Source organism: Glycine max, chromosome 14 (genome assembly GCF_000004515.6).
Source record: "Glycine max cultivar Williams 82 chromosome 14, Glycine_max_v4.0, whole genome shotgun sequence".
Classification (NCBI taxonomy): Eukaryota; Viridiplantae; Streptophyta; class Magnoliopsida; order Fabales; family Fabaceae; genus Glycine; species Glycine max.
In genome coordinates, this window is record NC_038250.2 from 28,194,669 (window position 1) to 28,212,016 (window position 17,348).

The following is a 17,348-nucleotide window of genomic DNA, read 5'->3' on the forward strand; positions in this document are numbered from 1 at the left end:
AGCTCGGAAAAAGATGCAGGAGGATTTGTGGTCAGCGGCACAAGCTCATGAGTCTCTACTGCGTCAAAAGGCAAGGTCCAAATGGCTGAGAGAAGGGGATTGCAACTCCCGATATTTCCATTTGATCATGAACTCAAAACGCAGAAGCAATACGGTAAAAGGTGTGTTTATTGATGGTGTATGGGTGGATGATCCAATTAGAGTCAAAGAAGAAGTCAGGAGATTTTTCTTGGCCAGATTCTGTGAACCTGATCCCTCCAGGCCTGAGCTGACAGGAATCAGACTAAAGGGTATCAGCACACAGCAGAATGATCTGTTGGTGAGAGCATTTCAAGAGGAAGAAGTAAAGGAAGCTGTTTGGGAATGCGGTAATGATAAAAGCCCGGGACCGGACGGCTTAAACTTTAACTTCATCAAGCATTTTTGGGAGCTAGTAAAACCTGACTTCCTAAGGTTTTTTGACGAGTTCCACACCAACGGCATCTTCCCAAAGGGTGGTAATGCATCGTTCATTGCTCTAATACCCAAAGTGAGAGATCCACAATCTCTTAACAAGTTCAGACCTATCTCGTTAATTGGTTGTGTATACAAGATCTTGGCCAAGATACTTGCCAATAGATTGAAGTTAGTAATGCAGGATATCATAGATGAGAGGCAATCCGCATTCTTACCGGGTAGACACTTGCTGCACAGTGTCTTGATAGCAAATGAAGTTGTGGAGGAGGCAAAAAGGAGCCAAAAACCATGCTTAGTCTTTAAGGTTGATTATGAAAAAGCATACGATTCTGTTTCCTGGTCGTTCCTATCACACATGATGAGGCAGCTGGGATTCTGTCCTAAATGGATAGAGTGGGTAATGGGATGTCTCACCTCAGCTTCGGTTTCAGTCCTGGTCAACGGCAGTCCTACCAATGAATTTACTCCACAAAGAGGCTTGCGGCAAGGGGATCCACTAGCTCCTTTGTTGTTTAATATAGCTGCAGAAGGATTAACAGCTTTGATGCGGGAAGCAGTGGACAAAAAGCTGTATAACAACTTCCTAGTGGGAAAGAACAAGGAACCAGTAAGCATATTGCAGTACGCTGATGATACTATCTTCTTTGGGGAGGCTTCCATGCAGAATGTGAAGGTCCTTAAAACCATCCTTAGGTGCTTTGAGCTGTCATCAGGGCTTAAAATCAATTTTGCGAAGAGTCAATTTGGGACAATTTGCAAATCTGATATTTGGAGGAAAGAAGCTGCAGATTATTTAAATAGTAGTGTGCTGTCCATGCCTTTTGTATATCTTGGTATCCCAATTGGGGCAAACTCAAGACATAGTGACGTTTGGGAGCCTGTCGTTAGGAAGTGTGAAAGAAAATTAGCTAGCTGGAAACAAAAATATGTTTCCTTTGGAGGGAGAGTCACCTTGATAAATTCAGTATTAACAGCGCTTCCTATATACTTGTTATCTTTTTTCAGGATTCCGGACAAAGTTGTAGACAAAGCTGACTATAATTCAGCGTAGATTTTTATGGGGTGGAGATTTGGAATAGCGTAAGATTGCCTGGGTCAATTTGAAGACCGTGTGTCTTCCAAAAGACAAAGGTGGTCTTGGCATCAAAGATCTACGGGCTTTTAACACAGCGCTGCTAGGAAAGTGGAGCTGGGAGCTATTTCAGAATCAGGGAGACATGTGGGCCAGAGTTCTAATTTCGAAATATGAAGGGTGGAGATCCATTGCTGAAGAAAGAATGAGTAGTCATTTTCCCTCTTGGTGGAAGGACTTGCTGCAGATTAATCAGCAGCAGAATGCAATTTTAATTAGAAACCAGACAGAATGGAGAGTGGGGCGCGGAGATTTATTCAGATTCTGGGAGGATCCTTGGGTAGGTGCTGGCGGTTCATTAATGACAAAGTATCCCAGATTATACCACATATCCAATCAGCAACACCAAAGTATCAGCAGTATGGGGAGCCAAGAAGATACAGGGTGGGAATGAAACTTTAGTTGGAGGAGACCTCTATTTGATAATGAAATTGGGATGGCAGCTGAATTTCTAGAGGAGTTAGCTCAAGTTACAATTCATCAAGATAGACCAGATGTATGGGTTTGGAAGGCCGACTCGAGTGGAAATTACTCCACAAAATCTGCATACAGGTTATTGATGGAAGCAACAGGGGAGTTTCCTGTAGATAGGACCTATGTGGACTTATGGAATCTCAAGATCCCAAGCAAAGCAATAGTGTTCGCATGGAGGCTTATTAAAGATCGTTTGCCAACCTGGACAAACCTAAGGGTCAGACAAGTGGAGCTAAACGACTCAAGATGCCCTTTATGTAATAGCTCGGAGGAAGATGCAGCACATCTATTTTTCCACTGCACAAAAACAGAACCTCTATGGTGGGAAACTCAGTCATGGGTAAACTCTTTGGGTGCATTCCCACATAATCCCAAAGATCACTTTCTGCAACATGACAACAGGTCTGCTGGTGGAGTAAAAGCTAGAAGATGGAAGTGCTTGTGGGTAGCACTCACATGGGTCATCTGGAAGCATCGAAATGGGGTAGTATTTCATAACCACTCTTTTGATGGAAGCAAGGTCATGGAGGACGCCATATTGCTAACTTGGTCATGGCTTAAGGTTATGGAGAAGGGATTCACAGGGCCATTTAGTTTCTGGTCCTCACACCTCAAAGCAGCTTTCTAATTCTAGGGAGTGATAATATGTGTAATAGGTTCAAATAGCTGTGCAGGGCATGTATTTTTTCTTACGTTTTCATTCAGATGCTTAATGCTCTGAATCTGTTATTTTCATACTACCTACATGTACTATAGTACCTCTGGTACTCATTTTCATTTATATATAATTATTTTTGCTGAGCAAAAAAAAAAAAACATCAACAAGTTCAATCAGCTAGTAAGCTAATTGTTGAATGCAGATGATAAATTCTCTGATGAGGAGCAGGTGCTATTGTTGTTGGCCTCACTACCAAGGTCCTTCAAAGCTTTGGTTCAAACGTTGCTTGTGCGAAGATCAACTTTGAAGTTGGATGAGGTAACCGCCGCTCTTAGAGAAAATGAGAGAATCATGAGAACTGAAAATGTTGATGATGAACACCATGCACTAGCTGTGGTGGAGTTTGAGTGAGGGAAGAATCATTCAAGGAGACATGATGGGCCAAGAGGAAGATCAAAATCATAATTGTGTCCGCAACGAGATATGAGTAATGTTTGATGTTACTACTGAGGTGAAAATGATCATGTGCAAGCGAGGTGCAAACAAATGAAGGAGGACTTGAATAAATTAAGAGATATGAATAAAGATGACGTCAACTCTCAAGTTAATGTAGTAAAAAGTGTTGAAGATGAAGATGACTTGTTTTTGGCAACAAATGATAAGGTTGATAAAACAAAATGGGTGATGGATTCTATTGTCTCAAAGCACATTTGTAGAGATCGAGAAATGTTTGACACTTTAAAAACCGATGGAAAATTCGGTCATTTCATGTTAGAAAATGATGAAAAAATGAAGGTTGAAGGCATAGGGAGCGTGAGGATGAAGTTACATAATTGTGCTATTCAAACTTTCTCAAATGTGAGATTTGTACCTTTTGTTGTTGTCAATATCAGTTCTATGGGGGAGATGACATCATAAAGGTACAAGTATGTTGGTTCAAAGTGGAGATACAAAGTGTACAAGGGGAGACATTTGGTGTTGCGAGAACAGAAAAATAAAAATAACCTTTGCTATTTGGATGGACAAGCTTTGAAGAGAAACCATGATAGCAAAGTGAAGAAAAAAGTAAAGTTTTCTAATGTTGTATAAGTGTTGAGAGATACTTCTATTGAAGGGGGAATTTGTTCACTTTCAAATTGATCGAATGATATTTCTCTTTTGGGTTGAGGGGGAGAATTGTAGAATTCCAAGCCAAAAGATAAGGTGCATTTAATGCACAGTAGGAATTGAATTTTTATCACTAAGGTTTAGGTGGTTTAAATGCAAAGTGAATGATTGTATTTTACTAGATGAAACCTATTTGAATAGATGCATTGAAAGTTGTTTTGTTTCAACTTCCAAGAAAAGTTATTTATTATAATTGTTGGCAATTTTTACTATAAATAGAGAAGAGAATTAGTGAAGATACACATGGAGAGAGAGTGTGCGAGAAAAGAGATTGTGAAATAAAGTTATTTTGTTGAGAGAAAAGTGTCTTTGTGTGAGAGTGCTATAATTTTTTGTAACTATTGAGTGGGGTATTCGGGTTTGTAGAGTGATACACAATTTAGGGTAACAAAATAACTTTATTTTGAAAGTTATTCGGGTTTGTAGAGTGAAGATACACAAATGTCAATGTATAAAATGCTCCTTACAATTTCTCAATCCTCTTCAATCCAGTACTCCAAACACATGTTGGCTACATTATTAGGTGGCATAACATAAAAAGTACAATTTAAACAACTAGTTTTCAATTCTCTGTCGCAACATTTTTCAAAATATATATATAAACAACTACTAAAAGGCTATAGTTGATTCTGTAAGTATTCTTGAGAAATCAACTGATGTAAAAAGTTCACAGTTGCCTTGTGTGCAATGTTAAATATCACACAGCTCCTAAGATAAAGTAGTTTTGTCATTTACAGTGTATTATATGATTGAAATTTGAATCTGTTTCATATAGTTATTATTTATTAATTTAACCATGCTTGTTCTCAGTATTATGATTTACTTTCTGTAACATATTTATGGTCCGAGTGGTTCACTGAAATGTTTGTGTTTGCCATTGTAAGTTTGTTTACTCTGTGTTTTGTTATGAACTTACTTTCAAAACCTGTGCCAGACAGAGGCTACCACAGTGATTTGTGGGAAAAAAGAATTGAGAACACTTGTGAACATTAGTGGACAACTAGACTCAGTAAAACGTGTGATATACATGGATGATGATATCCCATCTGATGCCTCTTATATTGCATATGACTGGACAATCACTTCCTTTGCCAAGGTTGTGAAACTTGGCAGTGAAAATTCTGTTGATGCTGATTTACCTCTTTCAGCAGATGTTGCAGTTATAATGTATACCAGTGGAAGTACAGGATTACCTAATGTGAGAAAGCGAGAAACATCTTTGGGATGTGTAGCTCTTCCAATTTCAATTTTTAAATCCTTTTACTGGATTGACTGTTCTAAATTGTATTTTTGATTGGACTATAATTTTTTATCTTTCTTTCTTTATGTTCCTTTTTCAATCTCTTATTTATATTGAGTTAAACTATTTTTTTGTCCTATAGTTCTCCTCATTTTAAGTTTTAGTTTTTACATGAGCAAACTGTTGTAAGTTTTAGTTCCTATGCATCCGTAAAAGTTTAGTTTTGGCCCCTGTCGCTAACAAACAACATTTTCTGGCAGTGTAAAACTGCCACAAAAGTTTTCTGACAGTGATAAACCGTCACAACAAACTGTGTAAGGACTAAAACTTACATTTTGCTTGAATAGGTATTAAAACCTAATATGGAGATAACTATAAGATCGAATAAATAGTTTAACCTTTATATTTTGACGCCATTTCTTTAATTTCTTTCCTTTGCACAGGGTGTGATGGTGACACACGGCAATGTCTTGGCTACACTCTCTGCTCTGATGACCATTGTTCCAGACATTGGGACAAAGGATATATATATCTTGCATACTTACCGATGGCTCATATCTTAGAATTAGCAGCTGAGGTATGTGTTTATGCTTTTCTTGAATAAATTCCAAAAAATATTTCTTTTTAAGATTCTACTTCCATTTTCTTTTGTTCTTTTTTCCTTTTTTTTTTTTGCACAGCAAAAATCATATAGTATTATATATAATTCAGTACTAGAGGTACTGAGATAAACATCATATAATTACAAAGGCAGAGAATTGCCAAACCCAACTACAATAGAACAAAACGCCCAACAGCTGAAAGTGGAAGAACAAAGAATAACCCCCTAGGACAGTTCCTCCTTCAAGCTAGTAGACCATTGGTTAAAATGAATATGAAAATCTTTGTCTATTCCTTTTAACCATGACCAAGTATGGAATAGAGCTTCGTCCATGACTTTTTCGGGGTTGAAAGTCTGGTTTTTGAAAACCAAGAGATTTCTATGCTTCCAAATAGTCATGGAGAAAGCTATCCATAACACCTCCCACCTATTGTCTATAAAGCTTTTGCTATTCCAATGAGAGAATTGCATGAAATGGTTCTTAGGTTCAATAGGGAAAGGGCCCACTCTATTGACCCATCTCAAAGCATCCCACCATAGATTCCTAGTGTTTGTGCAGGAGAACATGATGTGGCCGATATCTTCCTCTTCATAATCACATAACGGGCATCTATAAGAAGGCAATACGACCTGTCTTGTTCTCAGATTAGCCTTAGTAGGCAGTCTGTTTCTGAAAATTCTCCAAGAGAAAGCAATTGCTCTTGGAGGAATTTTCAAATTCCAAATAATCTTGAACGCGCTGTCTTCATTATCAGAACTGCCATCATTCTTGAAGAGATTGTAGGCTGACTTTGTGGAATAGACTCCACTAGGATCAGCCTTCCAAATAAGGGAATCCATACTGGATAAGCGAATCTGAACAGCATCAATCTCATCCATAAAGGCTGCTACCATATCAATTTCATGGTCAAAGAAGTTTCTCCTCCAATGCATCTTCCATTCCCATTTATTATCAACGAGAAGTCCTATTAGGCTGATAGAAGAATCCTGCTGGTAGCTCACTTGATGCAAAGTAGGATATTTTTCTTGAAGAGTTAAGTCATCCTCCCTCCATTTATCCTTCCAGAACTTGATTTTAGCCCCATTACCCATCTTCCATCTCAAATTACTGGTCAAGCTATTAGTGTGCTGCTGCTGGAAAATAGATTTTAAGTCCTTCCACCAATTAGAGAAACCTGTGCAGTTTCTGCCATGAATCAGAGCATTCCAGCCACCATATTTGGACATTAAAGTTCTGGCCCAAAGATGGTTCTGATTATTTGCCAAGCAAGGCCTCATTAAATTTCGTCAAGTCTTTAATGCCTAACCCCCCTTTAGTCTTAGGAAGACAGACCGTATCCCAATTGACCCAAGGGATCTTGGTTGCCTCATTACCTCCTCCCCACAAAAGTTTCTCTGAATGGAGATAATCTTGTGAACCACTTTTTTAGGTATTCTGAAAAAAGACAGCAAGTAGATGGGTAAAGCTGTTAACACAGAGTTGATGAGGGTTATTCTTCCACCCATAGAGAGGCATTTTTGCTTCCATTTGGTGAGTTTAGTCTCAAACTTGCTGATGATAGGCTGCCACACTCCCCAGCTTTTAGGATTGGATCCCACTGGAATTCCAAGGTAAGAAAAAGGAAAATCCAGCTGGTTGCAGTTAAGAAAATGAGCTGTTTGTCTACACCAATCCTCTGATTTACCCAAACACCCAAATTGGCTCTTAGCATAGTTGATCTTGAGACCGGAAACCATCTCAAAACATCTTAGAATAGCCTTTAAAACTCTAACATTATCCGAGGTTGCAGTCCCAAAAAACAAAGTGTCATCTGCATATTGCAGAATATTGACATCCTCCTTATGACTTCCCACTTGATAGCTGCTGAACATATTCTTAGAAATGGCATTTCTCATCAAACCTGTGAGGCCTTCAGCTACTAGATTGAAGAGGAAAGGAGCAAGGGGATCTCCTTGCCTTAAGCCTCTCTCGGGGGTGAATTCCTTAGTAGGACTGCCATTAATTAAGATAGATATTGATGCACTAGACATACATCCATGTATCCATTTTCTCCACCTCTCGCAAAAACCCATCCTCATCATCATGTAATCAAGAAAATCCCAAGAGATTGAATTATAAGCTTTTTCAAAGTCCACCTTGAACACCATACAAGGTTTGTTTTTTGATTTAGCTTCATGTATAACCTTATTAGCAATTAACACCCCATGAAGGATGTGTCTTCCCTTCATAAAAGCAGTTTGTCTTTCATCAATGAGGTGAGGTAAAACAAGGGCCAGTCTATTAGCTAGAATCTTGGATACCACTTTATAAACACACCCTATAAGAGAGATGGGTCTATAGTCATTGAGAAATTGAGGGTCATTGAGCTTGGGTATAAGGGCTATGAAAGATGCATTGCTTCCTTTTGGGAAAGTGCCATTGATATAGAACTCATCCAAGAATCTAATGAAATCAGGTTTCAAAATCTTCCAAAACTGCTTGATAAAGTTGAAGTTGAAGCCATCCGGACCAGGACTTTTATCTCCACCACAGTCCCATACAGCTGCTGTGATTTCCAGTTCAGAGAATCTAGCAACAAGACCTTGCTTCTGACCTTGGCCAAGGGATGGAAACTGAACACCATCCAGAGTTGGTCTGTTATAATTCTGCTCAGAGAATCTGTTTTTAAAATGAGATAAAGCTGCATTTTTGACCCTACTAGGATCATGGACCCACACACCATCTATGATCAGACCTTGAATAGCATTGTGTCTTCTTCTATAATTAATCAGTTTATGGAAATAGGCAGAATTTCTGTCCCCTTCCTTTAACCACTTGACTCTAGCCTTTTGCCTCAACATAGATTCATAGGCATTAGCTGCACACCAAAGCTATTCCTGGAGGGATTTCTTGAGTTCCACTTCTGCTATGGACAAGATTCTATCATTAATACCTGCCTCCACAGCATTCAACTCCCTCTTTAAGTTCTGAATTTTTTTAGCATTAATATCTCCATGAGAAAGACTCCACTGCCTTATGCTAGCTTTAAGGAATTTCAGTTTTTGTTTGAGAACATAACCCCCCCCCCCCCCAGCCATAGGGGTGATAATTGCCCCAATTGAGAGCCACCAGATTCTGGAATCCCTTATCCTTCAACCACCAATCCATGATTTTGAAAGGCTTAGGTCCCCAATCAATGATTTTAGACCTCAAAAGGATAGGGCAGTGGTCTGAGTAATCTCTTTCCAGCACAAACTGGGTGGTGTCCGGCCATTGAGACAGCCAATTATCAGATAGGAGAAACATGTCCAGCTTGCTCATGGCACTACCATTGGGTCTGCACCAAGTGAACTTTCTCCCAATAGATCTAACCTCCTCTAAATTCATATCTGAAATCCAGGAATTAAACTCAGACATGTTAGATGAATTTGCCACTGTCTGAGATGAGCTCAATCTCTCCTGCTGATGTCTTATCGAGTTGAAGTCACCTAGGACACACCAAAAACCATCTTGATGAGAGGATTTCAACTGCAGTAGCTCATTCCACTAGTCTCTTTTCCCCTGTAAATCACAGGGGGCATAGACATTAATAATGAAAACCTTCTTATTCTCTTTAACCCACACACCTTCTAACATTATGAAACCCCTCCCCACTGCCCTCCTTTCTACTAAAAAAGATTCATTGTTCCAAATACACAGCAGGCCCCCAGCTGCATTAGATGAGGAAACACACTCCCAAGTTACACTACTATCTCCCCATAAATACTGACAAAGCTTTTTATCAATAGATTCCTTTTTGGTTTCTTGGATGCACAAGATATCAATATTATTTGACAAGGTCATCCTTCTGATGGCTGACCATTTGACACCTGAACCCAACCCTCTAGAATTAAAGGACAGAATATTCATGGGTCAAGTTGATCCTTTCCCTTCACAGGTTGAAGTGCTGTTGGTGTGTCTGCCTGTTTCGAAACATTCTTCAGCTTTACTATGTTGCCTGAGTTGTCATCAAAAGTCAGGCCTAAATCTCTGGCTACATCCCAAAAAGCCTCCTCCTGATTCTCCTCACATTTTTTATTTGGGTTGTTTGAAAGGCTGGAATTGAGCTGAGGTTGAAATAGATATGTGTCCAAAGTAGCTGTGTTTGGTTGGAGTTGAGCATCAACAACAGTGTGGGCTATAGAGTCATCCCCGAGGTCTACTTTACTTGGTTTGGTGGCTTCTCTGATGGCACATGAGGTTGGGTCCGAGCTTGTTTGGGCCTTGTATTTTTCCATGGCACCCTCCTTTCTCCTGGCATAAACTTTCACAATTTCTGCTACACCCCCCTTTGGAAATGGGCCTTTGGGAACGAGGCCCAACTTCTGGTCCACTTTATCCTCCACCGAAGTCTGGTCTCTAATGCCTGCATCCCTGTCATTTGAAGGCATGAAGTTTGAATCCCTGTTGACCACATCAAAGGACTGAAGGGTATTATCTGTAGAGTTAATTTGATTGGCCTGAAAGCAATTCAGCTTTTCTGTGGCTGCTTTGTCATTATCTTCAAGAGGTATTTCCTCAGTACTGTCATAGGTTTGGCTAGGGCAGAAATTCCTAGGGTCAACCATTCCATTTGCATGCAAGTGAGGGAAAGGAGGACCGTTGCATTCGTCTTTATTCATACCGTCAACTGTCAGACCCGCAGGGTGAGATAGAGACGTGCCGCAATGATTAGATGACACGTCATCATCTGTCGGGTGTTCGTTTTCCGTGCTCCAGAGGTTGAGAGCTGTGGCCCAATGCCACCGCCAGCTGTGGAGGAGTCCGGACGTGGGCCGTGGGGTGTCGTCGGAAAACTCAACAGAGGATCCACCATCGGAGATGCGGGTAGTTGGGTCTTCGTCGGAATCCACCAAGGCCGTGGTGAAAGGCGACGGCGGGAATGTCTCTGTTACTGCCATCCGTGACCTTCTTCCTCAGTGAAACCCCATTTCCTCCCTCATTTCCAGCTGGTGTGACATTCCGTCGACGATAGCAAGCAAGGATCGGGCTATGTTCGGTTTCTCTGTCGTTCGAACTAGCACACGCGCTACATCCATCCTCTTTCTCTCCTTTGTTTCCTCGTCGAGCTCGATGAACTCACCACATCCCGATACCAGAGTCGCGAAGTGCTCCACGTCCCATGCCTTCAGTGGAACACCCCAGATATAAAGCCAGGTTAGACGGTGAGACGGCTGTAAGTCCGGCGACCATCTCTGGATAGAGATTAAAGGCGTTCCTCCACTTTCTCTTTCTCGGCGAATAAGCTCCTGAGCTTTGTCGTCATCCAAATCGTGAAGGAGTATCAAGTCATCCCCCCAATAAGTTGACTTCATCTCCATTCCAAACACCCCCTGTACTTCCTCATCCACCTTTTCAAATATGGCTTTGTTTTTCAGACGCCCCACCCATATATTGTCCAGCCAGCTCGTGTTCGTCTTTGATGTCTGAATAGTGACCAAGTCTTTTTTAACTTCCGTGTCCACCTCCCCAGACATTAGCTCTTTTGATATTTTTCCATCCTTCAAATGATTGTCCTTCACCACTTCCACGTACGATTTTAGCCTGGGGTATGGGATAGGTTCGCGCCTTCTATTTTGAAGCTCCCTACGCTCCATTATCTTCAGCTCTGTTCTATTGACTATTCCTGCATGGGTGTTGTCGTCCTTGTTACCTCCCCTCTAATATTTTGGTTTGTTGACGAACAACTTCATTCCTTCTATAAAAATGTTGTTATCAAGTCGTCTCTCCAAGCTATCTTCATCCTCTACCCCTTTGAAGCGGACAAAACCGTATCTGAGACCTTGTTTATTCTTCGTTTTGGGTATAAAGACCTCCCACACCTTTCCCCATTCCTGGAATATCTTCCAGAGATCCTTCTCACGTATATAGTCTGTGAAATGTGCAAAGTAGAAAGAGGTTATGTCTGGTCGACTTCTCCATGTTGATGGTCTGAAACTTTCTCTACTTTTGTCATGTTTAGACTCGTTCTTTCTTCGCTAATCCCCTCTATTGACGTTTCTTGCCTCTGCTCGAGCCTTCCTCCTGCCACAGACCTGAATCCATTGACCCTCCTGTAGATTGATGTCGTTCCTTCTTTGAGTATCATCATCTTTGTGTTTTGCTCCAACAGAGTGCCTGTCAGAAGTCCTCCCCTGTTGGTCTCTGAGTCTTGGGCGACCTCTCTGTCTCTCAGACTCTCTCCCATTCGCATATCTCTCTCTGTCTCTCTCCCTGTCTCTCTCTCTGTCCCTCGCTCTCTCTCTCATCTTATTCTGGTAGCTTCATGAATATACTTCTCTCTTCTTTTTTCCTTTATTTCTTGTTTTGACAAACTTGCATACATGTTAGAATTTGATGGCAGCTGTTAGGGTTCCTATAGGATATGGATCTCCTTTGACCCTTACTGATACTTCAAACATGATTAAAAAGGGACAAAGGGGGATGCTACAGCTCTGAGGCCAACTTTAATGGCAGCTGTACCAGCAATTCTTGACCGTGTTCGTGATGGAGTGTTCAAGAAGGTACTTGGATCTGTCATTCATGTGATTACACTCTATGTTGCATGCATCAAGAAGAAAGCTAGTAACATTGTTTGGATAAATTTCTCTATAAACACTTATAAGAAAAGAAAATAAGAAGAAAAAATGAATTGAGCCTCCATAAGCCAAAATCAACTTATATACTTAACTTTTATATAAGTTTTTTTTTCAAACTTCTTCGAAAGCTAAGATTCATAAGTTAATTTTAGCTTATGAAAAAGTTTGATGCATTTTACCTTTTTATTTTCTTTCTTAAAAGTGTTAATAGAGGAGTTTATTCAAACAAAGCCTAATGAGGCAAGACTTGGGACTTAAAAAGCTTGTCAATGCAGGTAAATGCAACAGGAGGATTGCCAAAGAAGTTGTTTCATTTAGCCTATGCGCGGAGGTTGCATGCAGTTAATGGTAGTTGGTTTGGAGCTTGGGGCTTTGAAAAGGCTCTTTGGGATTTTCTTGTGTTCAGAAAGGTTCGAGCAATTCTCGGTGGTCGTATCCGTTTTATACTGTCCGGCAGTGCTCCCCTTTCTGGTGATACCCCGAAGTTCATCAATATTTGTCTTGGGTCAGTATATATATGCATGTATATTTCAAATAGAAAGTATTTTGATTGTAGAACTATAAGAGTGAAGAAGAGTAGAGGATAAGATATTTCCTAGAAGAAACCAAAAACATTTAAAACGCATAAGTCATATTAGACAAGAAGACAAATTAACTCAAACCTAGACAATCTCTCTGAATATCTACAATTGAGAGCCATATAAAATAGCCGTTAACCAAGAAGAGCACTATATTCCTTCAAAGAACAAACTATTCAAACAACAAAGCATGGGCATTGATCTGCTCCAACCATATGCACTAAATTGCAGCATGCATATGTCAAATGTTAGCTTATCTTTAACTTTGAAGTGAAATTGTTGATATTTTAAGGTGGTGTCTATTGAACGGTAGTCAAACTTGTAATAAGTTTCAACCATTTATTATATTATGCTCGTTGAGCATTAGAGCTCTAAACCTAGAGGACCAACTTAAGAATGAGTTGTACTTAAGAAATATTAGGTGATTGTTCTATTAACTTTCATGATGATTTTGGCAACTTAAGAAATAATGTTTTTTTTTCTTTGCTAGTTTCCTGATACAGTATTTGTGAAAAAAAAAAGTGATTATTTTCTACCAAAATAATCTGAGACAAACACTATAGTCAGAATAGTATGAAAAAGTCTAGAATCTAGATAGGGAGGCTTGCAACAAAAAGTTCAAATGTGAAATGTTCTGTTATGACCTATGAATAATATGTTATAATTGGCCTTGATAATTGATGTAAACAGATAAAACTGAAACTTTTCTGTGGGTCAGCATTTTTCCTTTTTAAAATTCAATGTATCTTTTTTGCGTAGAATGGCCTTCTAAAGGATATATTACTTGATTCGCGCTTTTGAGTGTTCAACTAAAGGAAATATTACTGGCTTTTACTCAAGTGCTTTTTCTTTTTTGATTTTTGCGTTTCCTTTATTATTTATTCTGTGATTTATAATTTATGGTCATATAGTGCTCCAATCGGTCAAGGATATGGTCTCACAGAGACTTGTGCTGGTGGGACATTCTCTGATGTTGATGATACATCTGTTGGCCGTGTTGGACCACCTCTTCCGTGCTCATTTATTAAGGTAATTATAGATCTGATCAATTTTACCTTCATACAACTTGAATGACTCGTTTTTTATGTTGGCTTGGGGGGAGGGAAGTTATGTGGTAGCATGGTAGTTTTATCCTATGAATTCTTGCAAACTACTCAAACCTCACCACTAGCCCACTCCTAATGGCTTAATTTCAAGGGCTCTCACACAATACTAATTTTTGTTCTCTATTGTGAAATTATATAGGCTTCCTATCATACTGCTGTTTAATGGAATCATACTTCTAAATTAGATTTGGAGAATTTACTCTTTGCAACTTGTATCATGAAAGATACAATTAATCAACATTTCTGACATGAGATATTCCGTTTTCAACAATATATAAGATGGACGATTGTCTAGGACATACAGGAAAATATATAAGATTGGGAGGAATGAATAAATACCAATTGAAGCTCTAGGGAGAAGAATGCTAATTAGATGAAGAATATCCCAATAGTTAGAGGTAGAGGAATACCATGAAAATTTGTAAACGAAACTATTAAAATGGTCTGTAGATTTAAATGGCTTTTCTGAAGACTTTTTGACAGAACATAATTCGTTGTTTTATCCATGTAACATTTCCTCACCTATTAGGAAAAGGCTTTTGTTGTTATAGTTGTAGAACCATAATAACAAAAAATATAGCATGTATAATCTTCCTTGTATAATGGTGCAATGTAAAGGAGGCTTCAAGATTGTCTCATGTATTTTTCTACCATGGTTATCTAATCATGGGAGTTTACTATTCTGTGGTATCCTTAACATACGAACATTTGATTTTCTTACCTCAGCTAATAGACTGGCCTGAAGGTGGATATTTAACAAATGACTCACCAATGTCCCGTGGTGAAATTGTAATTGGTGGTCCAAATGTCACTCGGGTATTTCAAAAATGAAGAAAAACAAAAGAATCATACATGGTAAGTTTCAACAGTCTTTTCTCTATTTTTCAGGGGTAAAAAGACAAACTAGGATAATGTATCACTTCTGATTTTCCACTTTTATCGTAAAAATTTTGCTTAGTCGATTTGAAAGTTATATCTGCTAATGTCAGTTTTTGTTTGTTTTATTTTATTTATTTTATTTTATGTGGAGGGAGGAGAGAAGGTAAAAAGGTACAAATTACATGTTTTTACTTTTTACTTTTTTCCGTGAAGGTTGATGAAAGGGGAATGAGGTGGTTTTACACCGGTGACATTGGGAGAGTGCATCCAGATGGATGCCTTGAAATCATTGATAGTAAAAAGGACATTGTTAAACTGCAGCATGGAGAATATGTCTCCTTGGGAAAGTTATGGATATTACTTTTGTTTTTCTTTAGAATTTAAAAGAAGATATGTGTTACTTAGAGGACTACTTAAACTTTTATTTTTGGGCTCTTAATAGAGTTAAAATGTAAAGGAAAATTCAAATATTGATAGACTTGAAACATAATTAAATTTTTAAAAATTAAATTATTCAATTATGTAGAGTTTCAAGTCAAAAGATAAGGTGTATTTAATGGATAGTGAGAATTAAATTTTTATCATTAAGGTTTTGATAGTTTAAATGTAAAATGGAAGATTGCATTTTACTAGATAAAAACTTATTTAAATATATGCATTGAAAGTTGTTTTTGTTTCAACTTCCAAGAAAACTTATTTATTATAGTTGGTGACAATCTTCACTATAGATAGAGAAGAGAATTAGTAGAGAAGTTACACATGAAGAGAGAATGTGTGAGAAGAGAGATTGTGAAACAAATTATTTTATTGAGAGAAAATTATCTTTTTGTGAGAGTGTTATCATTTATTGTAAACATTGAGTAGGATACTCAAGTTTGTAAAGTGATACACAATTTAGTGTAGGTTACAGTTTTGTAATCATTTTGGTGATAGTGAAATACTTTTGAGATGATTCCATGCACATAGACAAGAGGTGTTGAATGACGCTAAATTCTTGTGTTCATCATTATTTTTCGTATAATGTAATCTTTGTTGTGTTCTCACGATCCTTTGATTGTGAGTAATTTTATTTGTGAGAGCGTTGATTTCCCAACAGTGGTATCAGAGCTATGGCTGGGAGCACACAAAGGTTCAAGATACCACTGTTTGATGGAAAAATAAATTTTATGATTTGGCAGAATACTATTCAAGACTTTTTGGTATTGCAAGGTCTTGATCAGGCGTTAGAAGATGAAAGGTCAACTTCTGTAAATGGAACCGAGTGGACTAAGATTCAAATGAAGATTGTGAACACGATTCGGTTAGTCCTTTCTTTTGAAATAAAACACGTGTAGCAGAAGACAGTACCAAAAGCCTTGTGTTGTAGGAGAAGGTCAAGAATATCTATGTGTCGAAGTCACTAACCAATCACCTTTGTTTGAAGATGCAGTTGTATGAATTCAAAATGGAGATCGGAGAAGATCTCCATGACCACATCAACAAGTTCAATCAGCTAGTAAGTCAATTGTTGAATGCAGATGATAAACTCTCTCATGAGGAGTAAGCGTTGTTGTTGTTGGTCTCTCTACCAAGGTCCTTTAAAACTTTGGTTCAAACGTTGGTTGTGGGAAGATCAACTTTAAAGTTGGATGAGGTGACCACCTATCTTAGAAAATGTGACACCCTCTATCTCAACATACATATTTATATAATATCATACATGAAAATACGAAATTAATTAAAGAGATTTTATTCAATGAACACAAATAAGTTCATGTGGGTAAAAGGTTCACATTCATGTTAATCATCAAGTTAAAAACTTATCAAATAAGAGTATGAAAACATTTCTGAACAAAAACATGATCGTCCAATTTTTACAAAGGAATAACATAAAGTAACATGTTCAGAACATTATGCAAATAATATAAAAACCCATGTTTCAATGTCACATCCTATCAGAGCATTGTGTCCTAGCGTTCTCTAGCACGAGATTCTTTAAATTCATCAACTTAGCCATCTGCTCCCACGAACACAAGGTTCGAAATCATCACAGGATCCAAACACAAACAACACACAAAGAGTAAGTTATTACATTCATAAACAAGTAGAAATAAACGAAAGCATATATATATATATATATATATATATATATATATATATATATATATATATATAAGTATAACAAACTCAACTTAGCACAATTCGCTTCATGTTACCACTCATTGCGTAACATCACTTGTCCCAATGATTTAATCACAAAATCACATTCTACGCCTTCACATTAATCACGTGTTTAGAACAACACAACTCAAGTACAATACAACATCTCACACTATAGGAGTACATGACAAGACAAACCACACACTAGTAAGTCAGGTCACTTTTACTAGGTAAAATCATAAGGAGGCTAGTCAGGGCCACGTTGTTTTACGAGAATGCTCCAACCATATGGGATCAATACATGCTTAAAGGAGTACTCAA

The 17,348-nt window shown here is 38.3% G+C and overlaps 1 protein-coding gene and 1 pseudogene across 1 annotated transcript; both read left to right on the forward strand.

Annotated features, from left to right (window-relative positions):
- The first annotated feature begins 1,502 nt into the window (after positions 1–1,502).
- On the forward strand, positions 1,503–15,879 carry LOC106794225 (long chain acyl-CoA synthetase 9, chloroplastic-like; annotated as a pseudogene).
- Positions 2,025–2,690, forward strand: LOC106795879 (uncharacterized). The gene has a single exon (XM_014766800.1). The coding sequence runs from the start codon at positions 2,025–2,027 to the stop codon at positions 2,688–2,690; it is 666 nt and encodes a 221-aa protein (XP_014622286.1).
- Positions 15,880–17,348: the final 1,469 nt, after the last annotated feature.

Excerpts from the sequence above, each read along its gene's own strand:
- LOC106795879 (XM_014766800.1), top strand. The coding sequence starts at position 2,025 with ATGGCAGCTGAATTTCTAGAGGAGTTAGCTCAAGTTACAATTCATCAA.